The 21882-nt window shown below is 39.5% G+C and overlaps 1 protein-coding gene across 1 annotated transcript; it reads left to right on the top strand.

The window, feature by feature from the left end:
- Nucleotides 1-2317: 2317 nt before the first annotated feature.
- On the top strand, nucleotides 2318-21363 carry LOC120557118 (V-set domain-containing T-cell activation inhibitor 1-like). The gene is made up of 4 exons (XM_039797151.1): nucleotides 2318-2492; nucleotides 3020-3277; nucleotides 19216-19302; nucleotides 21272-21363. The coding sequence occupies exons 1-4, from the start codon at nucleotides 2420-2422 to the stop codon at nucleotides 21361-21363; spliced, it is 510 nt and encodes a 169-aa protein (XP_039653085.1). The 5' UTR covers nucleotides 2318-2419.
- The last annotated feature ends 519 nt before the right edge of the window (nucleotides 21364-21882 follow it).

The following is a 21882-nucleotide window of genomic DNA, read 5'->3' on the forward strand; positions in this document are numbered from 1 at the left end:
TCCACAAAAGCGGAGGCATATAAATCACCATGGAGATTTATTCTGTGCAGCTAGCCTGCTCCTGACCAGGCTAACAGCCAGGCTAACAGCTAGACTGCTCCTTACCAGGCTAACAGCCAGGACTTATTTAATCCTGGAGCCTTTTCTGATCACCCGGCAGTGGTTTTACCCTGTTTTGTTATCAGACTGGATTAAAATACAACAGGTGCATATTAATGTTCATTTAAGAATTAAGTTATTATTTAAAGTTGTGACCATTCTTTTTATAATTATTTATTATTCATTCTTTATATTTTAGCCCATGAGAGAGAAAAAAAAAAAAAAAAAAAAAAAAGGGGAAAAACACAGCCCAAAAAAGAGATATTTACGCATTATATTCTATCGTTGTAGAAAATTGATCTTCATGGTAAATTTCCTCTCCTACATTATCTTCTGCTTACTTTTAAGGCAAAGAGTACAACTGTTAATTTGTGCAAATGATTAGTAGCCTAATCCTTGAATGGTATGATTATGACGGTTTCAATTCAGAGCATTGGTCAGTTAATGTATATGTTTAGGCTACTTACGCATTCAGTCAATCCGTAATTGTGACGCCCTGCTTTCTCTCGCTGTTTCATCACAGCAGCCGTGTTTCTTTTCTTTTTATACAAATACTGTGTTTCACGTCATCATACTTCCTCAACCAGCTGCTGCTCACTCTGTATCAAGTTTGGCATCAGTAAATCTGTGATTGACCTCGAGGTCTTTTGAGGAAAGCCGTGGACGCGTATCTATCTGAATGACTTCATCCTGGCCCAACCTAGTCGCTCCTCCTCAGCCTGGCTCGACCTAGTCGCTCATCCTCAGCCTGGCTCGGCCTTCGTGAAACGCACCAAGCCAGGATGCACAGATTAGACTAGGTCAAGCCTCACTTTATCGGTTATCCTGGATTTATAAATTCTGCTTTTTTGAAACTTTGTTTTTGTTGGCGTTTGTGGAGCCTGGGCTGTCTACAGAGACCACATTTTTTTTACAGTGTGTTCATAGTGAGGAGATGTTTGCTGTATGTGACAAAAAATGTTGTAGTGTAAAAAACAAGTGACATTGCTTAGAGTACCTTTAATATTGACATCATTCTTCGCAATGTGACTGTCTTTTCAGCTGAAACTTGCATAAAAGGAATACCATGATTTAACTTCATGTTAGGAAAATTATGCTTACTAGAAAACTGTTCTGTTTCATAACTGCTGTTTTAGTATTACTGTCTTTCATTAGTCTGGTTAGCACCAGACCAAGCTCAATCTTTTAAGATTGAACATTAGTCTGGGGAGTCTGCTCTGTATTTTCTACTGCACAAGAGGCGTGATCAACGGGCATAGTTCAAATGACTCTGTATGCAATTGGATAGTCCTTCAACCAATCAGACCAACGATCTAGGTGACGTACGGGTTGCTGCGCTTCGGTGGCCACCATGTGGAATGTAAACAAAAAGCAGCCTGCCGTGGCTTCTCTGTCGTCATTGTGTTAAAACCGCCAATAGCGCGCTAGTTTGTGATTGGTCCCCGCAGATTTGGAACAGAAGCAGGATGGAAAAATGTACAGTTTTCCAGCCTGAGCTGCAGGGTGACATCAAATTGCAACCAGATGGGGCTGGGTTTACCCAGTCTACTCTCTGTGTTAATCATGAAAGCTGAGTGACCTTGCAAGGAGCACATAATGCACCCCTGAGGGCGGAGCGCATAATGTGGAGGAAATGTCGAGCTTGACCAGAGATGAAGAAGAAAGTTACTGATTATGTGAAATGTATGACTAACTTGACTCCCTGCTTCTTAAAAGAGCTTCTGTTGAGATCACTAGTCAGTCATGTTTCTGTGCTTACACTGAGTGCTGTAAACTGACTCTGCTTGCGCAAGTAAGATTTTTTTGAAGTAGATTCCAGAGATTATTTGGTAAATTTTCCTAACATTTTACAACCCCCCCAAAACTGAAACACTTAGACAACACTTTGGAACATGCTGTTTACGTCTTTTTAATCTTCCATTTAAATGAAAAATTATATATAGGCTTGGTTCAGGGTGGGGGACACAGACCTCAAAGGGATACGGAGACCTATACATACTGAACTTAATTCATATTCTGGAATTAAATCTTTGTCCTTCATAACCTATTAAAATGATGCAGAGACAAGGACATGAAAGAACACCTAAACACAACAAGACACAGGACCAATGATAAGACTTCTGTAACTCTAGGAACACATCACAGAGCGCCGCCTCTTCTAGATGCTGCTGGAGCGGACACATAGACTGTTATATAATAGTCTATGGGCAGAAAGGAGCTGAGCTGAGCTGAGGAGTGATTACATCTGTAATAAAACTGTGTGCTGTTATTAGTCAGAGCAACTCCATCTTTGTTCCTATAACCTGATTAAACAACAACTATGGAGCTACTTCTGGATCTGCTGTGTTTGTGTCTTCTGTGTTTGACCGGGAAAAGACTTTGTGATGAAAACGGTAAGAATGACTAACTTTGTAGCCTAGATTAGTTTTCATTATCTTGCTTCAGACAGTCAGACAGGGCCAGTCACTAGTAATTAGCTGAATCATCAGCAGTAGTGACTAATCTACTAATTGTTAGCGTCAACAACACATGTAACCCTTCTCTGCACAGGTTATTGATCGGATTGTTCTTCTCGATCATGATTGTTGTTTTGTCTTATTGCTGCTCTGCATGTTTGCATATATAAAAAAGAGGCTATAATCAGTGTTTCTTGGCTGTGTTTCGTTGCTTGCATGGCTATGTGCACTAATTTTGGATACTACTGTATTACTGGTCTTATGAATAATTGTGTAAATTACATAATAAACTACAATTTTAAAATGCAGTTAATAAATCTTATAAGTTAGACTACAAATTACTTTTTTTAACTGGTCTGGTAGAATGATTCTGGTGACGTGTTCAAATGTTTTTATTTCTGCACTAATAATGAATTAATCTGCAGATAAACATACGGATTAATACATATGTTTTTATCTTCCAGAGCCAAAATATATCATAGTGAAAGAAGGGACAGATGTTGTGTTACCATGTTCTCTCAGCACCAAGGAGAACGTTGAGTCAAAAGTGTTTGACTGGAGGAAAGTTGCTCAGAAAGATGATGGTCTGAAGGAGGTGTTCATGTATGAAAAAGGCTTTCATTACAATAACGGTCGTCCAGGTCAGAGTGAGCAGTTCAAAGGTCGAGTCTCACATTTTGAAGATGAACTGAAACATGGCAACGCCTCCATAATCATCAGAAATATGAAGGAGGCTGACAGTGGAGACTACACCTGTCATTTCCCACGTCTTCATCAAATGTTCCACCTTAAGCTTGTTGTTGGTGAGAGCTTTCATTCAACAGTTCTAAAGAAAATTAGCCTAAATGTAATGATTCTGTAGTCATTGTTTATCCTGTGTTCACAGTTGCTCCAGAGCCAGATATTAACATTATTGATGCCACAGATGATGGAGTGTTGCTGCAGTGTGAGGTTCGAGGTGCTGCTCCCAAACCTAGAGTAGAGTGGCAGGACAGAGATGGAAACAAACTTCCTGCTGAAGACCCGCAGGTCTCTGAAAGAGGAGACAGATACCACATCACCCTCCAGACTACTGTGACCAAGACCGGCTGCTGTCGCTGTGTCGTCACACAGGAGGAAACCAACCGGAGGACTCCTGCTGAGATTTATGTGGCTATTATTGGTAAGATTCCTCCTTGAGTTGTTCATGTGTTTTAGCAGCACATTGAACTGTTCTTTATGTTTAGTCTTAGGCTGTTCTCATCAACCATTTGTAGACATATTGCTGCAAAAAGTAAAGCTCTGTAATCTGTATGTATTCCACGTATTTATTAGGCTACTGTCAGCACCACAGTGACTGCTGCTGTAAAACACAGGACTTTCAAGCAGGGAGCGGAGTTCTCTTCCTGGGGAAAGCAAAAGATTTACACCCAGGAAACATGTGTTCTGGGAGTGTTTGATTCCAAACCATGATCTTTTTTTAAACTCAACTAGTCGTTTTGGTGTCTAAACTTAATTGTCGTCGCTGCATGACGTTCACTTTTTGTCAGATAAACTCAACTAGACACCCACGGCTGCTGAAAGGACCGACTCACAGAGCTCTGTACACAGCATCACATGACCGGCTGGCGGTCGCATGATTTCATAGGATATTATACGAGTTGTTGTGCATAAGTCTCTGTACAATATCATACGAACCCATTCATGAGAATGAGTTAATAGTCTATAACCAATCTACTGAACATATGTAGTTACAGTCTGAGTGTACATTTACATTGTTTTATTTTATTTTTTTAACTTTTTTAAAATGAACTTACTAAACTAAACTTTTTGTGATGTGTTTCAGACAACAACACGAGCATATGGACCTATATGCACCTATATGGAGCTGGAACTCTTGCTGTTCTTGCAGTTGTTTTTCTTTTACATGAAAATAGAAATAACAAAAAGAAGTAATACAAGTAAGTTTCCAATAGTGCTAACCCTAGCCTAACCTTCTATTTCTATAGTGGCAATCGGCAGCTTTATTTACATAGCACATTTCAGCAACAAGGCAATTTAAGGTCCTTCACATAAAACATGAAAGAGCAGTTAAAACATTCATTGAAGAAAATTTAAACAGGTAAAATAAATAAATTAAGGTATAGAATGCTGTGATTGGCCAGCTGTGCAGAGGTGGGCGTGAATGTCAGATCGTCAGTTTCTTTAAGTTACAAGTATAGTCGGACATAATATACTGTTCATAAATATTGTCACAAAAATCTTTCAATTTCATTTGTGCAAATGAAAGTGCACAAATATAAGTAATTGATCAGTAATGAATTTTGTGAAAGATTATTCTTATGCAATATTAAAACCAATAACTTTTAACTACATGCTCGAGGAGATTATCAAAAAATTTATTTTAATGTAAACAAGAAAATTACAAAGTAAATGCTTATTATATTATTTTTGTATATTGTAAGAGCCATTTGACCTTATTCAGTAAATGTTATTTTTTTATACACTGCCACCTGGTGACAGGTCACGTGCAGTTTAGTCAATTTTATGTATTTAGCCCAATATCAGAAATCACAAATTTATCTCAGGAAGCCATAGATAAAGGTTAGAGAAAGAAAAGTGAAATGTAGAAAGAAGTAACAGGAGACGCCATGGGTCACATAAAAGCAACTTAAAAAAAAGTTTTTATTGTATCTAAATGTAGCACTTTCAGTTGATGTACTGTAGTTGCTTGACTCTTGCACTTTTTGGGGTTGTATTCACGTGGCTGAATGCACTTTTGTAAGTCATTTTGGATAAAAGCTAATAAATGAGATAAATGTAATCTAAAGCCTGTCTCTAACATTCATCACCTACTTGTTTTTTTTGTTTTCAGAGCTCCAAGTAAGCTACATGTGAAATGACAAAATGTGGGACATTGTTGAACTTGAAAGCATTCTTTTAACAGATATGTTTTTAGGCCTTTACTGTGTACCTCAGCAGGCTGCTCTCATTAACCATTCATATACTGTAGCTACGAAAAGTAATGCACTGTAATTCACATATATTCCACGTATTTATTACTGTCAGCAGCACAATGACTGTTGCTGTAGGGAGGAGGTCTGGGTGGATGTTTGGCTCCTAAAACACAGGGCTTTCAAACAGTGGAGAGGCGTTCACATCCCGGGGAAAACACATGACTTTCACCCAGGAAAGGGGTGTTATTGTCTCAGGCACAAGGAAATAAGATCCAGTATAACTGCTCTATATAACTTATAGTGGCTGTATTATAAACTCTGTACTTTTAGGAATGATGACTACAGATGAAGCCAACTTAAATTCCCACTCCCTCCCTCACAGAAGATAATCCTGTTTAGGGGAGTGTGGAGGAAACTGAAGGTCTGCAGTGACAGAAAGACTCAGATTCGTTCCATATGTAACCAAAATGGTGTATGTTCATGTAACAACTCCTTTATTATTTTGGATTGGCAGCAATTGCATAGCGTAAGCTACATTTAAAAACATCACAACATCCCCACACTACATGTCACAAAAATAACAATGTCACCAAGGTGTAGTACACGGACGTTTTAACCTAGATATGCGTTTTGGATCAGTGACAATAAGTACTTAAAGGTGCAATATGTAATATTGTGTGTAATACTGGCAGCTAGCAGTTAAAATAGTTACTGCAGTACCAATTCAAAATACTGGAGAGTCGTCTCCCCCGCCCCCTCCTGCCCAGACTCGAAGTTCACGGGGGTTGCCAGGCTGAGACCGCAGCATTCACAACGACGCTTTTCTCACATAGCCAGACATTACTCCACAGCACAGCGGAGTAGCTAACGGTAGATGCTGGCTATATTGACAGTCATAAAAGCCCGTGCTCATTCAGAGCTCTGTAACCAACTGACAGACACACTTTTTCGGTTTAAAAACACAACAACCTCACCGTCCTCTCAACACGTGAGTCAGGCACACTTTCTCGGCTTAGAATTACAATACGAAACGCTAAATATACCACTACCTTGCCGACGGAACACACTTCATTGGCTCAGAATTACGGCAACAATCGCTATACACACTGCAAACTCACAGTCCTCTCTTTCCGATTTACAGCCCCCCTCTCGTGGCTTAAAATAACTCACCGTTGTCGGGTCCGGCCGCTGACGAGGCTAAACGCTGTAAACAGCCGTGGGTTGCTTTCCTGGTTCTCCGGTAACGTTAGCTAGCAGGGTTAGCAAGGCGGCGTTAGCCAGGACCAGTCGGGATCACTTTACTGGCTATGTCTCAATTGTTTTTGCGAGTAACCAACTCGGTTACTCTAGCTTTTTAATTCAATGCGAGTACACAAATGTTGAAATGACAAAAAATGCCCGTCCCTAGTAGCTGTGATAAATTAGCCTGAAGCTAATGCTTACCTGTTCAGGAGAAAATAAGCCAATTCTGCGTCCTTTTGGGCTCTAAGCTGTCTCCATCTTTCAAATACATCTCCAATATTTACCAGGGGTTGTTTCGTCTCTGGTCACGCAACTGTTAGAAACATGACAGTTTTCTTTTTTTTATGTCATGTAGAATCTATCTCCGTTGATCCTGTTCGTTTGTTTGCTGCTTTCATGGCTGTACTACAGTTACAGCTGTAGCGCGCTGGGTTTACGTTTTTACAGGTATATCTGGCAACCCGGCCTGGCTGTCAAACTGGGCCGTTGATAACAACACACAGATCAAAACATAAACATAAATTCCGTCACGGAATGTAAATTTCAAAAAGAAAAATACTGAAATTAGCATTGTTGTCAGAAAAGATAGTATTTCAGTTTAACATGTTTCCTTAATATCTGATGAGGCATTGGTGTCATTTTTGGATTTATTACAGTACAAATATTACATATTGGACCTTTAATTTAAATATCTTTATAAAACAGACCCGCCGTGAACTGCATAATGAATAACATCAAATGTAGCCCACAAAAATATGCTGCCAGTTTAGCCGTCTGGCCGTCAAGTGTTTTAACGCATGCGTGATACAAATAGTTTAGGGAAACCATCACGTTTTCTACTGCGTATTCATGCGCATGCGCATATCGGATTGTGCAGGCAGAACAGATCACATACCGACTGGCCCGTCAGCTAAATAAAAGGATACGGACACTCTTATTGAGTAACATGCAAATAACATTCCATCCTAAATGTTGCATAGTAAAGATGACAAAGCATCAAAACATCCTTTTATTTCATCATTTCATTTGACTATAATGTATGTAAAATTGCCAATAGGAACATGTTTACATAGCTAACCTTTGAAATGAGCAACCCTTAAACCATGCACAGGTAAAATGAACAAATGTAGGCCTTATGTAGGGTTAAATTACAATAACTAAATAGACTAACTAAAAAAGTAGCTAGACTAGAGAGACTAGAGAACAATTACTACAGTAGGCTATAACTACTGCATAATAGACATCATTGACTTGGAATGAACTTGATTTGCTTCATGTCTCTGGGGGATAGCTACAGTGTAGTAAAGCTTCATTTCATGTACAATAAATGGTGGATTAGGTCACTCACTACTCCTTGTCCATGGTGAAACCCCTTCAACTGAATGAATGGATGTGGTTACAGTGGGATTTACACACACTCTGTCAGGATACAGGAGGAGGGGGTGACTGGAAGTAGGCTGGAGATTGGAAGGCAACCAGCTGGGAGCTGGCTGGCTTCTGGCTGGGAGGGGGATTTAACATCTATTTATTTATTCATTCATTCATTCATAACATGCATGAATGAAAAAAAGGAACAGGAAGAAGAAGAAAATCTTATGGTACCTGTCACTTAATTTAAGATGGTTTCATCTGTACATTTGTCCAATGATCTGACTGTTGGCATCAGATCAATCTTTAAATGGTACGCCAGAGATTTAGTATTTCCATAAAGCTGAAGTGGGACATTAAAGAACTGAACAGTCAGTTTTTTCCTCATGATTTGGGAGCTGATGGAGTTGATTTTTGATCAACTTTAGATTCTGTTTAATTATTACTGTAGGTGAGGGGGTAAATGTGTGGCAACATTTGTTTAGACAATATGCAACATTTTTCCTGAGCTTTAACTAGATAGAAGCTGTTCCCCAGCTGTCTTCATCATTCTGAAACCAGAACACACGTTAAGGACGACTCGTTGCTGCAACCCCTTTGTTACCTTTCCAGAGAAAAGCAGGAGACACAAAAACAATCCACATTTGTAATTACATCTGATGGGTTGACAGAAACATGCATAAACAGAGCCCATAAACCTGTTAGCCCAGTGCATACCTGTGTGTTTGGTACCAGGATGTAATGTTACTCACACAAACAACAGAGTTCATTCTTTTGCTTCTCAGCTGATAAAAAGACGCTGGATAAACATGTTTGGCAGTTTTAGATCAATGGTATTAAATGGTACTGTTTCTGGTTGTAATTGTCTTTAGTAATTTGAATGTCCTTGATTTTATCTTTATTCTTTTTTTATTTATTTGATTTCACATAAGTGTCCTTGTTTCTATTCCAGTCACTGTATTCGTAACTTTTTGCACTCTTGGTGGATTTTGTTCTAAATTTTAATTCATCTTTAAATTATTTTTGCGTAATCTTGGCTACATTGAAAATGAGGGCTTGCCCTCAATTGTAGCTCCGAGAACTAAATAAACTAAAGATTAATGATGATGATGATGATGATGATGATGCTGATGGTGGGAGCTTTACAATGACCCCACCTAACCCTGCACTCCCCTCGATAAGACAGCGACCCCAGATAGGTCATAAAAGAGAGGCAAAGTCCCTTCCCTTCTGGTGGACCACCATGGGACCTTATTTTAGAACAAAATGTTAGAAAGGAACTGAGTCTTAACTGTTGCTTGTGTAACAGGTGTGATCTTGCATTGTGTTCCATTTTTTTCCATTTGTGTGCATCCATGTCCCAGAAATACTTGTTACTAACCTAGCTGGGGAGTTTACTCTCCGGAGTCCTTATGTTTTGTTTTTGCACAGCATATTTCCTTGGATTGGAACCATTCGCAACCAGTGGGGGGGCACAACATGACACAAGCTTTAACAATATTTTCCATAAATTGTTATATTATTCCCTTGAAATTGTTGAAAGATCATACATTACTCGTTTATGAACACTAATTTCACAATAATAATAATAATAATAATAATAATAATAATAATAATAAAGCTGCATGCAGCGATGGTGGGCAGACACCGCTCCTTGCTACCGTGCATTTGCATGGCACTCAGACACCGCAAGTCGTCACCAATGAAAAGGGAACTCCCCGCTGAGTTCAACAATACCTCACACAAGACTCTACATCATACGGTTCATTAGCTGTGAAAGGGGCCAACGTTTAGGGGTGGGCCAAACCTTTACCAATAAAAAGGATGTCTCTGCTGAGTTCATTGATACCTCACATAAGACTCTACCCTAAACGGGTCACCATTTATGAAAGGGGGCATGGCGTAAGCATAGGGGCGGGCCAAACCGTCACCAATGAAGAAGGAACTCTGCTGAGTTCATTGATACCTTACATAAGACTCTACCTTAAACGGTTCACCGTTTATGAAAGTGGGTGGCGACAAAGCATAGGGGCAGTTCAAACCATCAACAATGAAGAAGGAATGTGGTTAAAGTATAGGGGCGGCTCAGTACCACATGTAGACCAATCAGCTGCCATGGGTTGCGTTCGTCAAACTCATCCTGCTGGTCATTTCCTGTAAGTGTTTTAACATAGGTGTCGAAAGTGGGCACTACGGCAGTAAGAGGTTAGTGACCATTAACAGTGTACTGACGAACCGTGCAGCACACACACGCTCCGAACCGAGACTAGTGAACCGAGACTAGTGAACCGAGACTAGTGAACCAAGCGGTTCGGATGTTTTTTCATGAACCGTACCACCCCTAACAGATACTATGTATTATTAGATTGTAGTAGATTCTGAGTGAGCCCTCTCCCTGAGTTTAATTTAGAGTAGTGGTCTCCAACATTTTCCTGTGAAATGAGCTCAACTTCTAACCCCCCATCATGCTCCTAATGTGTTCAGCTGACCTGAGTTATTTAACTTTATTAATCATATAAAAGTGAAAAATTCTTCATGCAAGTCAAGACACAGCGTATTACTGGAATCGGTTTCTTCCTTTGTTTTGTTTTTTTCAGTTTTTGGTAGTTTGCATGTGTGAGCTAGGAGAGACTTCCAGCAGTTATATATTTCATCTTTTCTGTCAGCTTGCCAACTAGTTTTCAGAAACTGTCAGTCCCAGCCGTTGTGTTCAGGTGTTCCAGCTGACTCCTGTAGGTGGAGGCTTTTCCTGTGGATCCGGCTCATTGTAGTTTGTTTATTGAAGGTCTACTTCAGTCCAATTTGTGATCATAATTCTGTTGTTATTTTGCTCCTAAACACAAATACGTGAAGTTAATATTAGTTGAGCTACTGCTACATCTCCCCATGTAACTCCTTGCCAGCTGTCAGTAACCTTACTGGTTTGAGGTCTGTTGTGAATTTTTAAATGTATTTGTTAGACTATACGAGCCCCCATATTCTTCCTGATCCCATCTGATAAATAATAACAGCTGTAATGCCAACGGGTTTTTGAGATGTTTACTATACTCGCTTCTTTTCAGAGTAGTATATATATATTTATAAAATATGTCTAAATTCAAGGTTATTAAAAAGATGTAAACAGGGCCAAGTCTTCAATGTATTGCAGTGAGATTGCGCTTTTATTTTGGAGGAGACCCCTGAACACCCCCTAAGGACATTTTGGTGTCCCTGGACCCCAGTTTGAGAACTTCAGCTTCAAGCTACACTGCTGCAGATGCTGGTTGTTGTTTATTAGGGGTAAGTTGTTATTTAAATTAAATTGTTTTAGCTTCCATTTCCAACAATGTGGCATCTCTGCTGTCCTAAAATCAACTTTAATCTGCATTGTGTTCCACCTTTTAAACTGGCTCAGCAAACACACGTCTCCATTAAAACTTGGAGCTCATGTTCAGGTCTCAAATAATCAGATTTATTTTGTGTTTAAGCAGTTATATCAGATTCATTTAGCTCTAACTAAAGAGAAGTTAGGCTGATGTTTCAGTGATTCATCGTAAAGCATTTTAATCATTTATTTCATAATGTAGATTATATAATAAGACTAATTAGGAAAACCTTTGTCTGCAGACACAAGTCACTGTGATTTAGAAATATTTGATATTTTGAAGGCATGTAACATTGGTTTTATATTTAACACAGATTATATTCAGAATACATGAAAACTGTTGTGATGCAACAGTTTATTTTAGACAGTTTAAAAAAATGTAGTTAATGTAACTGTATGCAACTTTTCCACTTCCCAAGCCACATGAACAAAGTCCTTTCCTGAGACAGAAACACAGTGAGTGAGATGATACAACAAAGTAGAAGATGGAGAAAAGAAATACCATGTATCACATAAGACAATAATAAAGCTTGGGATATTAAAATTATACTCAATACTATACTACTAATGGCATAATTGTAATAATGACAGGGACAATAATTGTGTGTTTTGGGCGCTTTTATTGTGAAGGCTTTGGGTGTGACACCTGTAGAGCAGGTGAGATGAATAAGAGAGATGTGATGAATAAATCAAAACCAACTCTGACTTTGATACAGTAACTGATCCAACGATTCAATGGACAACTATGGAGCTTCTTCTGGATCTGCTGTGTTTGTGTCTTCTGTGTTTGACCCGAAAAACACTTTGTGATGAAAACAGTAAGAATTATTCTACTAACTTAGTAGTTTAGGGCTCGACTTTTGAGAGGCAGGTGGAGGGACAAATACGTTATTTTCAAACCCCCTCTACAGTCTTTGTAGGCTACTGTTTTTTTTAATGATGTAGGCTATTGTAGGGATGTAGGCCTTTAAGTGTTTTTGTTAAAGATTTATTTGAATGAGAGAGAGGCTGCTTTCAGTACCTGTAGGCTAAATGTTTCCATGTGCTCAGTAATGCTACTGCAGCTGATATGGTAGGACATTTAAGCAGCAAAACTGTAAACTGTAGTTATGAACTTGACAACAGAAACAGAACTCAACTTTTAGCTTCTGAAATAATCAATGAAGTTAAGCTGCTGACTGCTGTCCTTGTGCGAAAAGGCAGAAGGGACTCTTTTCCTGCAAGACATGGGTGTTGCAACACACTGAGAAATCAGGAGTCAAACATCAGTGCGCCAGGTACCTCAGGGCTACTTTTTTGAATAGGACAATGTCTTTCTGGTATAAGGCCAGGAGTGACTTCAGGTGTTAGATCTGCACAGTTGTTTAAGCCATTTTATAACAGAATGCCTAGAAATCTGTACATCATTTGGAGAAAACATAATAGTCACCAGAGAAAAGAATCATCCTGTAGAGCCGACATCCTGTTTTATATCTAACTGTTCCCCAGCTGTCTTCATCTTTCTGAAACCAGAACACATGTTAAGGACGACTCATTCCTGCAACCCCTTTGTTACCTTTCCAGAGAAGAGCAGGAGACATGGAAACAATCCACATTTGTGATTACATCTGATAAGGTGACAGAAACATATATAAACAGAGCCCCATAAACTTGTTAGCCCAGTGCATACCTGTGAGTTCAGTACCAGGATATAATGTTACTCACACAAGCAACAGAGTTCATTCTTTTGCTTCTCAGGACATTTCAGCAGCAAAACTGTAAACTGTAGTTATGAACTTGACAAAGGAAACAGAACTCAACTTTTAGCTTCTGAAATAATCAATGAAGTTAAACTGCTGTCCTTGTGCATAAAAGCAAACAGTGGCGCAGCAGCAATAAGCTCTGTTTACAGTTTAGAGAATATTTTCCACATAAATTATGTATTTCTTTCACCCACCTGCAACCATCTAACCCTAACAGGGGTGGGGAATTCATTTTCCCAAGGGGCCACATGAGAAACAGGGACTGTTGTGGAGGGCCAGACCAATAGGCTCAACTCAATTATGCTCAATATTAATTTTATGTCAGGTGGCACATTCTACATCAGACGTAAAGGAAAGCACGTTCTCAAACGCCTCTTTTTACTCTGGGCATATTAGCACAGCAAAGTCCACCAAACACTCTTTAATAAACTTCCCTTCAGAAAATGGCTTACTGTTTTTGGTGATTTTGAGGGATATCATAAAACTGGTCTTGACGTTTGGTAAAAAAAGCCTTGTTGCGTTTGCAGCTTAATTAGCAAAGCTAGGATCCACCGAAATTAAATCCACTTTCTCCAGAAAATAGAAGTTTAGAACAAGCGCTTGCGCGCCTCCTTTCAGTAACGTAAGTTGCAATGAAAGACAAAGGATTTTTTGGTGATCAGGTTATTTATAGGTTAAGACCTCATGCTGTGTTTATGGTCCCGCTGAACCAATAGGAAGACTCGAAACTCTTGAAAGTGTGAAGACTACAATCTGGGACTTTCGCATAGGGGTGTGAACTCACTACGCTGGGGCTGGAAGCACCGGCCTGTCTTTTGTCTCTGAGCTCTTTGTCTCTGAGCACATGTGCCACATGTGTGTCTTGTATCCAGAGGTCAGTTTAATCTGAGGCCTTTTGGTTAAAATCAGGTTTAACCCCCCCACTGGTGGTCCCAACAGGGCCGACGTGCTTTTGGGGCGACCGCCAACACTTTTTACATTTTTGCTCCGGCCATGAACCGCCCATAAAAGTGGTAGGCCTAGATCAGCGGCCCAAACACTTATACGTTGAATGTTGAGGTAGTAGTTAGGCATGCTACACTGTATGATTGCATTAGTTTGGTTTGGCGGGTATCTGAGTCTTGATTGATGATGTTCTCATCGTTTTATTATTATAAGCAGTGCCGGCCCGAGCCTTTTGGGGCCCTAAGCAGAATTTGATTGGGGGGCCCCCTCCCACGGGCGTCACGCCGGGCCCCTGTGCTTGACGATTATTGACACAAATGTCACGCTATAATGTTACATTATAAATGAATACAGTGAGGTTATGTATTAATACAGTGAGGTTTATGAACTACTGTCCACGCGCCGGGGCAGAGATGCATAAGGACCATCCACCCCTATTCTATTTGTGCAAAGTGGATGCAAACGGGGGGGTCTGGGGGTGGTCCCCCAGAAAAGTTTGAATTTGGTAGATGTGATTTCCTGTATTCTGGTGCATTTTGGGGATGGTCAGCTAGAGAAGGGCAATACCTACATTTGTTCAGAGATTTCATAGCCTTTTGCTTTTGATTTATTAAGGTAGTGACTACACACAACTACTTGGGCTTCAGGGCCAAACAATACTGACATACTCTGTGTTAGTAGGAAGTAGGGCTGGGCGATATGGCCTCAAAAAATCCCTGTTTTTTCACAAAGAATCTGATTCATGATTTAAATCGCCCCCCCCACACACACACACACACACACACTTAAAATTAATCTGCAGATGACAAATGACAAGATCTCACACACACCCACACACACACTCAGGGCATGTATACCATTATGATTATTCATGCCAATTTTATGTAAATATTGGTTTGAGTGTTTTCCCTATCATTGTATTGGGGGGCGCCCTCTGTGAAAGAGTGAAAAATTATATTATGCTATATATTAAACAAACCTGTGAAACGACATTTTCCACAATAGAAACATGATTTAAATGAGAAAACGTACTGTAGCTATAAAAATGGCAGAATCACCCACAGTGCATGATATTTTAAAAACCGCATCATACACGCTTCAAGGTGACTGCAATTAGTGGTTAACAGATATTCACCAAGACGTATAGCCCAGCAACAATCTATCTAAAATAACACCTTTCATGATATAGTAGTAAAATACTGATGTTGTGGGAAGTTTATATGGCTTAAACTGTTTCATCTGTCCCCCTATGCTGTTTCATGCGTACCGACCAGGAGGGACGCATGAAACATTACTACCCCCCACTGTTGCTGTAATAATTCCTGAACGGTTTGGTTCCAAGCTGAAAATGCAACTGTATTTGACAGAAGACAGGTGTAGGTTGCTATTGACAAAATATAAGCTTTAGTCGCGATACGATCGCTTGTAAATTACGTTTAATTAAAAAGTGTTTCAACTGTCCCGCTCTTAATTATCTATTTATGTTTTGTATTCAACAACCACTAAACGGATGCGTGAGATAAAGCTGTTTTCACAATACAGGTAATTCAATTCCTTGCTCGGTAAAAGTTCAATTCATTTTAACTTTTAGTCGCGCAACCTTGCTCCTGTTTTCACCTGTTGTTGAGTAACGTACATTAACATGACATGGTCTCATGAGTGTAGCATACCTGTAGCAGGCTCCTTCGTAGTAACTAGCGGTGAAAACAAACGTCGAAGAGGAGCCCTCGCGTTGCTACAGAGTGGCGATTGCTAGTTGTTGTAAGCCGCTACAGACCTCCGTCACAGCTCGTCGTGTTCAGCGGCTTTTAGCTAGTAGATGTGTTGAGCCGCATCAGAGTTCTTCAACACCGGGTCCGGGGCTCCATGGTGCAGGCGGTGTTTCAGTAATCCGAAAATAGGTGACTTTGAGCGGGGTACAGAGCACAATGAGCTGCCGTTCATTTTGGCGGATATTGCGGTTAAGTAAGTAATGAAACGAGTAGTTAAGAAAATAACTAATGTTAGCCGCTGTCGCTGCCATATATGTCAATGGTCGCTGCCATGTTGTTTGTGTATCACTATGGCAAATGCGCGGGGAGGGCTGGGCCCATTCGAACTACGGGCCCAGATGGGACCGTCGGGCGAATGTTAAGAGGGAAAAACAACATCGGTGGGGGGGCGGCCCTTAGTGGCCAGGGGGCCCGAGCAGCCGCTTTAGTTCGCTTATGCCTCGGGCGGCTCTGATTATAAGGCTACATTAGTCTACCTTTCATTCAACGGAGTAGCCTACATCTTAATAATAAGCAAAACACCACCTTAGGTTCATCAAACCTTGTGCTTGTGCATTTGTGTCCTTAAAGTAGCCCTAGATAAATGTTGCACATCATGCCAACTTTAACAAGAATTGCAGCTTTTCAATCTGCATATATATATATATATATATACAGTGCCTTCCGAAAAGTATTCGCCCTTTGAACGTTTGACCTTTTGCCACATTTCAGGCCTCAAACATAAAGATATAAAACTGTAATTTTTGTGAAGAATCAACAACAAATGTGGGTCCCAATTATGAAGTGGAACGAAATTCATTGGCTATTTCAAACTTTTTGAACAAATAAAAACTGAAAAAGTGGGCGTGCAAAATTATTCAGCCCCTTTACTTTCAGTGCAGCAAACTCTCTCCAGAAGTTCAGTGAGGATCTCTGAATGATCCAATGTTGACCTAAATTGACTAATGATGATAAATAGAATCAGCTGTGTGTAATCAAGTCTCCGCCATAAATGCACCTGCTCTGTGATAGTCTCAGAGGTCCGTGTAAAGCGCAGAGGCATCATGAAGAACAAGGGAACACACCAGGCAGGTCCGAGATACTGTTGTGGAGAAGTTTAAAGCCGGATTTGGATACAAAAGATTTCCCAAGCTTTAAACATCCCAAGGAGCACTGTGCAAGCGATAATATTGAAATGGAAGGATTATCAGACCACTACAAATCTCGAAGACCCGGCCGTCCCTCTAAACTTTCAGCTCATACAATGAGAAGACTGATCAGAGATGCAGCCAAGAGGCCCATGATCACTCTGGATGAACTGCAGAGATCTACAGCTGAGGTGGGAGACTCTGTCCATAGGACAACAATCAGTCAGTATACTGCACAAATCTGGCCTTTATGGAAGAGTGGCAAGAAGAAAGCCATTTCTTAAAGATATCCATTAAAAGTGTTGTTTAAAAGTTTGCCAAAAGCCACCTGGGAGACACACCAAACATGTGGAAGAAGGTGCTGTGGTCAGATGAAACCAAAATCGAACTTTTTGGCAACAATGCAAAACGTTATGTTTGGCGTAAAAAGCAACACAGCTCATCACCCTGAACACACCATCCCCACTGTCAAACATTGTGGTGGCAGCATCATGGTTTGGGCCTGCTTTTCTTCAGCAGGGACAGGGAAGATGGTTAAAATTGATGGGAAGATGGATGGAGCCAAATACAGGACCATTCTGGAAGATAACCTGATGGAGTCTGCAAAGACCTGAGGACTGGGGCGGGATTTGTCTTCCAACAAGACAATGATCCAAAACATAAAGCAAAATCTACAATGGAATGGTTCACAAATAAACATATCCAGGTGTTAGAATGGCCAAGTCAAAGTCCAGACCTGAATCAATCGAGAATCTGTGGAAAGAACTGAAAACTGCTGTTCACAAACGCTCTCCATCCAACCTCACTGAGCTCGAGCTGTTTTGCAAGGAGGAATGGGCAAAAATGTCCAGTCTCTCGATGTGCAAAACTGATAGAGACATACCCCAAGCCGCTTACTGCTGTAATCTCAGCAAAAGGTGGTGCTACAAAGTATTAACTTAAGGGGGCTGAATAATTTTGCACGCCCAATATTTCAGTTTTTATTTGTTTAAAAGGTTTGAAATATCCAATAAATTTCGTTCCACTTCATGATTGTGTCCCACTTGTTGTTGATTCTTCACAAAAATTACAGTTTTATATCTTTATGTTTGAGGGGCTGAAATGTGGCCAAAGGTCGAAAAGTTCAAAGGGGGCGAATATTTTCGCAAGGCACTGTATCTCCTCAGCGGTGAAAGCGAGCGGGGGCTGGAGTATAACCCAGCTAGGTGGAAAGCTAGCTGCTTGCCCACCTGTTCCATCAATCCTGCTTGCAAGTGTCCGCTCATTAGACAAAAACTGGACTACATCCAACTTCAACGAAACTCCCAAGCGAGTTCAGAGACTGCTGTGTTTTTGTTGTTGTGGAAACAACAGTGTACGGACTATCCAGCCTGTTTCTCTGTCGCCCGGGTAAGAGTGGAGATGGGCTGTGTTGCGGAGAAATTAGCTGCTCATTAACCGGTGATCACTGGATGTCAGTGAGTAATCAACATTATTTAGGAGTTACTAAACACTATATTGACTCTAGTAAGGATAGGGATTTTTGTTTTTAGTTAGGTACTTGGGAGAAATTGTGCAATAATGACAGATTCACACATTTTTCTTTTGTTTTACGGTAAATAAATAATTACAAATCTTAAAATTAATTAAGTTCATAAAGTAACTTTCTTTGCATTCATTTGATTCCCAATCAAGATACACTGGTAAAATTGCTTTTGATTGTTAATATGTACTTAAAAACTGTTCTGAAATGCAAAATAATAGAATTTTAATCATGTGATAAAATATCACGATTAATCCGATTAACTATAGAACTTCGTGATTAATCAGGATTAAAGAAAATTAATCTTTGACAGCCCTAATATATATATATATATTAATCAGCATGTAAGCATGTTGATTAATACATGTTTGTCTTCCAGGACCGAAAAACATCACAGTGGAAGAGGAGGAGCTGATGTAATGTTACCCTGTTCTCTCAGCACCAGGAGAACACTGAGTTTAAACTCTTTGACTGGAGGAAAGTTGCTCCAGAAAGATGATGGTCAGAGGGGGTGTTCATGTATGATGCAGGCATTCATTACAACAACGGTGCGTCCAGGTCAGAGTGAAGAGTTCAAAGGTCGAGTTTTTTCATTTTCAAGATGAACTGAAACGCGGCAGCGCGCCTCCATAATCATCAGAAATACAAAGATATCTGACAGTGGAAACTACACCTGTGATTTTCCAAAACTTCAGCCACCTCAAAAATTCTACATTGAGATTGTTGTTGGTGAGTGCAAAAATAATTATACTACAAACTAAACTGCTGTATAAACTGTTTCTGCTTTTAATAATTATTAATTGATAGCTCTGCATGTAAACATACTGATTAATACATGGTTTTTTTATCTTGCAGAGCCAAAATTCATCACAGTGAATGAAGGGTGATGTTACTTTACCCTGTTCTCTCAGCACCAAGGAGAACATTACTTCAAAACTGTTTGACTGGCGACAGTTGCTCAGAAATATGATTGTCAGAAGGATTTGTTCTTTTATAATGGAGGCAGCAATAATAACAAAAACTGTTTTCCAGGTTCGAGTCTCATTTTTCCAGATGAACTGAAACAACCGCGCGCCTCCATATAATCATCAGAAATACACGGTGACTGACAGTGGAGTCTACACCTGTGATTTTCAAATCTTCAGCCACCTCAAACATTCTATATTGAGCTTATTGTTGTGCGTTGGTGAGTACTTTTGTTAATCAGTTAAAGATTTTATGTCTTTTTTCTTAAATTCTAGCAGTCTATATACAATCTAATTTGTTTCAAGCACACTTCGATAACCCACCTAAACCAGTCAGGTCTATGTAGGAATCAGTTTTAGTGTGATAATATCACGCAAAGCACTCTAACATATGTTTTGATTTGCCTTTTTAGATGGTGTCTTAAAGACACATCAGATGTGAAAGATGTCAAAATAATTTCTGGAGCGATGTTGTTGCTGGTGAAAAACACTGATGATATATATATGTAAATTGAAGTGATATTGTCGATAAAGACCGCTGATCGCTGTCCCATTCTCTGCATCCACTGCATTGTGGGATACCGGCTTTGAATCGTCCAGCTTGGCTCATATCGTAGTCTACTGTTCTGTCTTATTTACCTGTAATATTTCACGGTAATAGAGCCGTAATAATATTATTAAAATAAAGAAATGAACACCATGTTAACATCTAAATAAATGTTGATAGATGTAGCATTATAGTTTAAAAATATCAATAAACAACAAAAGCAATCCAGCTTCCCTGGCGAAATGAGACCGATACACAGTACAGGCCAAAGTTTGGACACACCTTCTCATTCAATGCGTTTTCCTTTTTATTTTCATGACTATTTACATTGTTGATTCTCACTGAGAGGCATCAAAACTATGAATGAACACATATGGAATTATATTGCCAACAAAAAGTGTGAAATAACTGAAAACATGTCTTATATTTTTAGATTCTTCAAAGTAGCCACCCTTTGCTTTTTATTAATAAAGGGAACTTCCCTAATAGACCCCTGACAGCACACTGTGAAGCGGGCAAACCATTTCAGGTGACTACCTCATGAAGCTCATTGAGAGAGAACACCAAGGGTTTGCAGGTTATCAAAAAGCAAAGGGTGGTTACTTTAAGGAATCTAAAAGTACAAGACATGTTTTCAGTTATTTCCACACTTTGTTAAGTACATAATTCCATATGTGTTCATTACTAATTTTGATGATATCTTGAATCTAATGTAAATAGTCATGAAAAAAGCTGCTACTGAATGAGAAGGTTGTGATAACTTGCTATACTATATAATATTAAAAATACATATAAAACATGATAAGATCTGGTGAATACATGTTGATTAAAACAGTGGTTTTATATGCCAACATCTCTTACGTCTGTGTAAATGTTTACTGATTTAAAGGGGTTTATTTTTTAGTACAATTGTGCATTGGCCTCACTTTTATTATAACAACTTTTTATATTGTTGTAGAATATAAAAAACATTGCAGAACCAGAATCTGACTCATACTAGAAAAGTTAAAGTCTGCCACGCTGAAATGTGTAATCAAGGCTTAAATTGTGCTTTTCTGTTTCTCCTGTGTTTGCTCACACTGTTAAACACTTAAAGTAGGGAAGGGATGAAAAACACATCCTAATATTACATTTGAATGCTGTGATTGTCTTATATAATCCTGTTTATCTGTTTTTATGTTCACAGGTGCCGCTTTAAAACCATTTGTTACAATACTTGAGTGCAACAGCATGCTGGCGCTGCTGCAGTGTGAGAAGTTCATGGCAATCAAAACCTGAAGGTAGAGCTACTGTGAACAGGGCTGGAAACATCCTTCATGCTAAAGTAACACAAGACTCAGAAAGAGAGGCAGCTTCTACATCACCCTCAAACTAAAGTGACCAAGACCGGCACCTATAAGCTGTGTAGCCACACAGGGGGGAAATCAAACATCAGATTTATGCTGAGACCTCTGTGTATATCAGTGGTGAGTTTCTTCCTTGTGATATTTTAAAGCGCCGACAGCGGGAAAGGCCCTATTAAAAACTGAAGGAATTCTTATTATTATTTTCTGCAAATGAATTGGCTTTTGAGGGCTTAACATATTGAAAAACTCACCACATTTGGGGGTGATCATTAGTCTGAGGTGAAAATGTACATATTTTAAGGGTTATTTTAAGGGTTAACGATGAAAAGTTATTAAAAAAAACTTTTAGTCGAGCCCAGTGTGTAGATGGCGTGGCGCGCCATTTTGAGTGTTTTCGCGATGAACAAAGAAGTTGTTGTAACTTGAGTGTACGTTGTTGTATCTGCACAAA

The sequence above is a fragment of the Perca fluviatilis genome, chromosome 4 (genome assembly GCF_010015445.1).
Source record: "Perca fluviatilis chromosome 4, GENO_Pfluv_1.0, whole genome shotgun sequence".
Taxonomy (NCBI): domain Eukaryota; kingdom Metazoa; phylum Chordata; class Actinopteri; order Perciformes; family Percidae; genus Perca; species Perca fluviatilis.

Coding starts and splice junctions, on each gene's coding strand:
- LOC120557118 (XM_039797151.1), top strand. CDS start 2,420: ATGGAGCTACTTCTGGATCTGCTGTGTTTGTGTCTTCTGTGTTTGACC. Junction 2,493..3,019: donor AAGACTTTGTGATGAAAACG/GTAAGAATGACT, acceptor TTTATCTTCCAG/AGCCAAAATATATCATAGTG. Junction 3,278..19,215: donor CGCCTCCATAATCATCAGAA/ATATGAAGGAGG, acceptor TAATCATCAGAA/ATACAAAGATATCTGACAGT.